Source organism: Falco punctatus (assembly GCF_963210335.1).
Source record: "Falco punctatus genome assembly, contig: scaffold_33, whole genome shotgun sequence".
NCBI classification, from domain to species: Eukaryota; Metazoa; Chordata; class Aves; order Falconiformes; family Falconidae; genus Falco; species Falco punctatus.
In genome coordinates, this window is record NW_027660146.1 from 568835 (window position 1) to 571109 (window position 2275).

The 2275-nt window shown below is 56.9% G+C and overlaps 1 protein-coding gene across 1 annotated transcript; it reads right to left on the minus strand.

Annotated features, from left to right (window-relative positions):
• Nucleotides 1-354: 354 nt before the first annotated feature.
• On the minus strand, nt 355-1733 carry LOC308057800 (olfactory receptor 14C36-like). The gene has a single exon (XM_080411845.1). The coding sequence runs from the start codon at nt 1417-1419 to the stop codon at nt 478-480; it is 942 nt and encodes a 313-aa protein (XP_080267971.1). The 5' UTR covers nt 1420-1733; the 3' UTR covers nt 355-477.
• Between the last annotated feature and the right edge of the window lie 542 nt (nt 1734-2275).

A 2275-nucleotide genomic window follows, 5' to 3' on the forward strand; every position in this document is an offset into this window, starting at 1 on the left:
AAATCCAGAACATTTGATGGAGGCCAGCACCGTCACAGAGTGCCCATTGTCTGCCCCTGCCTGCACTCACAGGACTGCCATGCAGCACGGCGGTGAAGAAGCTGCCAGAGCACTCAGGTGTTACACCAAGGCAAGGGGTCAGAAGGGGAGTGTGTCGGTAGAAGGAGGACAGTATTGGAGACCCAAGGGCTGCTGTTCCCTGGCAGTGCTGCCATGCCAGGAACTTTTCCCCCTCCATCTCTGCACACAGAACATGTCCCTGCAGCTCCAGAAAGGCCTTGGAAGGAAGAATCCCAGGAAACATATAGTTGCTTAATGACCCTTAGACAAAGAGAGAGCAGGGAACCTTCAGAAAAGAATATCACAGAAGAAATTAGAATGGGGATGACAACTTTATCAGAAATTAAATACCACAAGCAAATACGACAAATTCAGAAGACAGTCTGGGTCTGTGATGAATTACATTATAAATGCTATTCATAATTTTATTCCTTCAGAAAAACATCCAGCTATCAGTTTGCACATTGCACCCTTGAGTTCGTGGTTCCTCATGCTGTAGATGAGGGGGTTCAGTGCCGGAGGCACCACCGAGTACAGAACTGCCACCACCAGGTCCAGGGATGGGGAGGAGATGGAGGGGGGCTTCAGGTGTGCAAACATGGCAGTGCTGAGAAAGAGGGAGACCACGGCCAGGTGAGGGAGGCATGTGGAAAAGGCTTTGTGCCGTCCCTGCTCAGAGGGGATCCTCAGCACAGCCCTGAAGATCTGCACGTAGGACAGAACAATGAAAATGAAACAGCCAACACCTAGACAAGCACTAACCAGAATAAGTCCCACTTCCCTGAGGTAGGTGTGTGAGCAGGAGAGCTTGAGGATCTGGGGGATTTCACAGAAGAACTGTCCCAGGGCATTGCCTTGGCAGAGCGGCAGTGACAGTGTATTGGCCGTGTGCAGCGCAGCATAGAGAAACCCACTGGCCCAGGCAGCTGCTGCCATGTGGACACAAGCTCTGCTGCCCAGCAGGGTCCCGTAGTGCAGGGGCTGGCAGATGGCCACGTAGCGGTCGTAGGCCATGATGGTGAGGAGAGAACACTCTGCCGAAAGGAAAAAGAGAATCAGGGAGAGCTGTGCAGCACATCCTGAGTAGGAGATGTGCCTGGTGTCCCAGAGGGAGTTGGCCATGGCTTTGGGGAGAGTGGTGGAGATGGAGCCCAGGTCAATGAGGGAGAGGTTGAGGAGGAAGAAGTACATGGGGGTGTGCAGGTGGCGGTCGCACACTACGGCGGTGATGATGAGGCCATTGGCCAGGGCGGCAGCCAGGTAGATACCCAGGGAGAGCCAGAAGTGCAAGAGCTGCAGCTCCCGCGTGTCTGCCAATGCCAGGAGGAGGAAGTGGGTGATGGAGCTGCTGTTGGACATCTGCTGCCTCCAACCATAGGGTCCTCTTTATGGAGCAAAACCAGTGACAAGTCAGGCAATACTTCTGTAAAGCCAAGTGAAAGGCATTTCTCCTAGATGCGCCCCTTCTGCCCCATGTCCCCCCCTCTCCCGTTCCTGGGAGAGCTCCCTTCAGAGCCGTGGCTGGAGCTGTGCTGAGTGCTGGCCGAGTGTGCTGTGAGGAGCAGGGGCTGTGCCCGCTGGCTGCCCAGCAGTGAGCCCTGCTCTGCAGCAGGGGCTTCATGGGAGCTGTGGGGGCAGGGGCCAGTCCTGGCCTGGCACTGGCTCAGCCCAAACTGCTCCCAGCGCAGAAGGGCCTGTCAGCATCTGCTCCACCCGTGCTGAGCAACAGCCGCGGCCAGAGTCAGGTCAGGAGGGGTTTGTGCTGTGCTCAGGGAGAGCAGAGTGAGTGCTGAGAGGCAAGGGGACTGTCTGTGGCTTTGGGAGAATGAGGGAATCTGCTCTGTCCCTCCAGATCCTTCCCAGTTGCTGGATGAGAAGTTTACTAATGGTCTGGACCCCTTGGTCTAAAGGCTGTGCTGGGTGGGAGAGGAGAGCAGAGGTGCATTGCTCAGGGAAGGAACCTGCATGGCAGACCATGGCCAAGAGGTGCCCCCATCTCCCCTGCATCAGGGTTCCCCTCAGCATCTCCCCCCTCCCTGCCCAGGGCTCTGCTGCCTGCAGCTGTCCCTGCCAGCAGCTCTTTCTCTGGCCCCAGGGCTCTTCCCTGCCAGCGCTCACAGAGCCCAGCTCAGCCCCTGTGTGCCAGCTCTGCCCTGCAGCCGCTCTCTGTCTGCAGGCAGGAACAAACAGCTCCCCCAAAGCCTGAGGGAAAAGG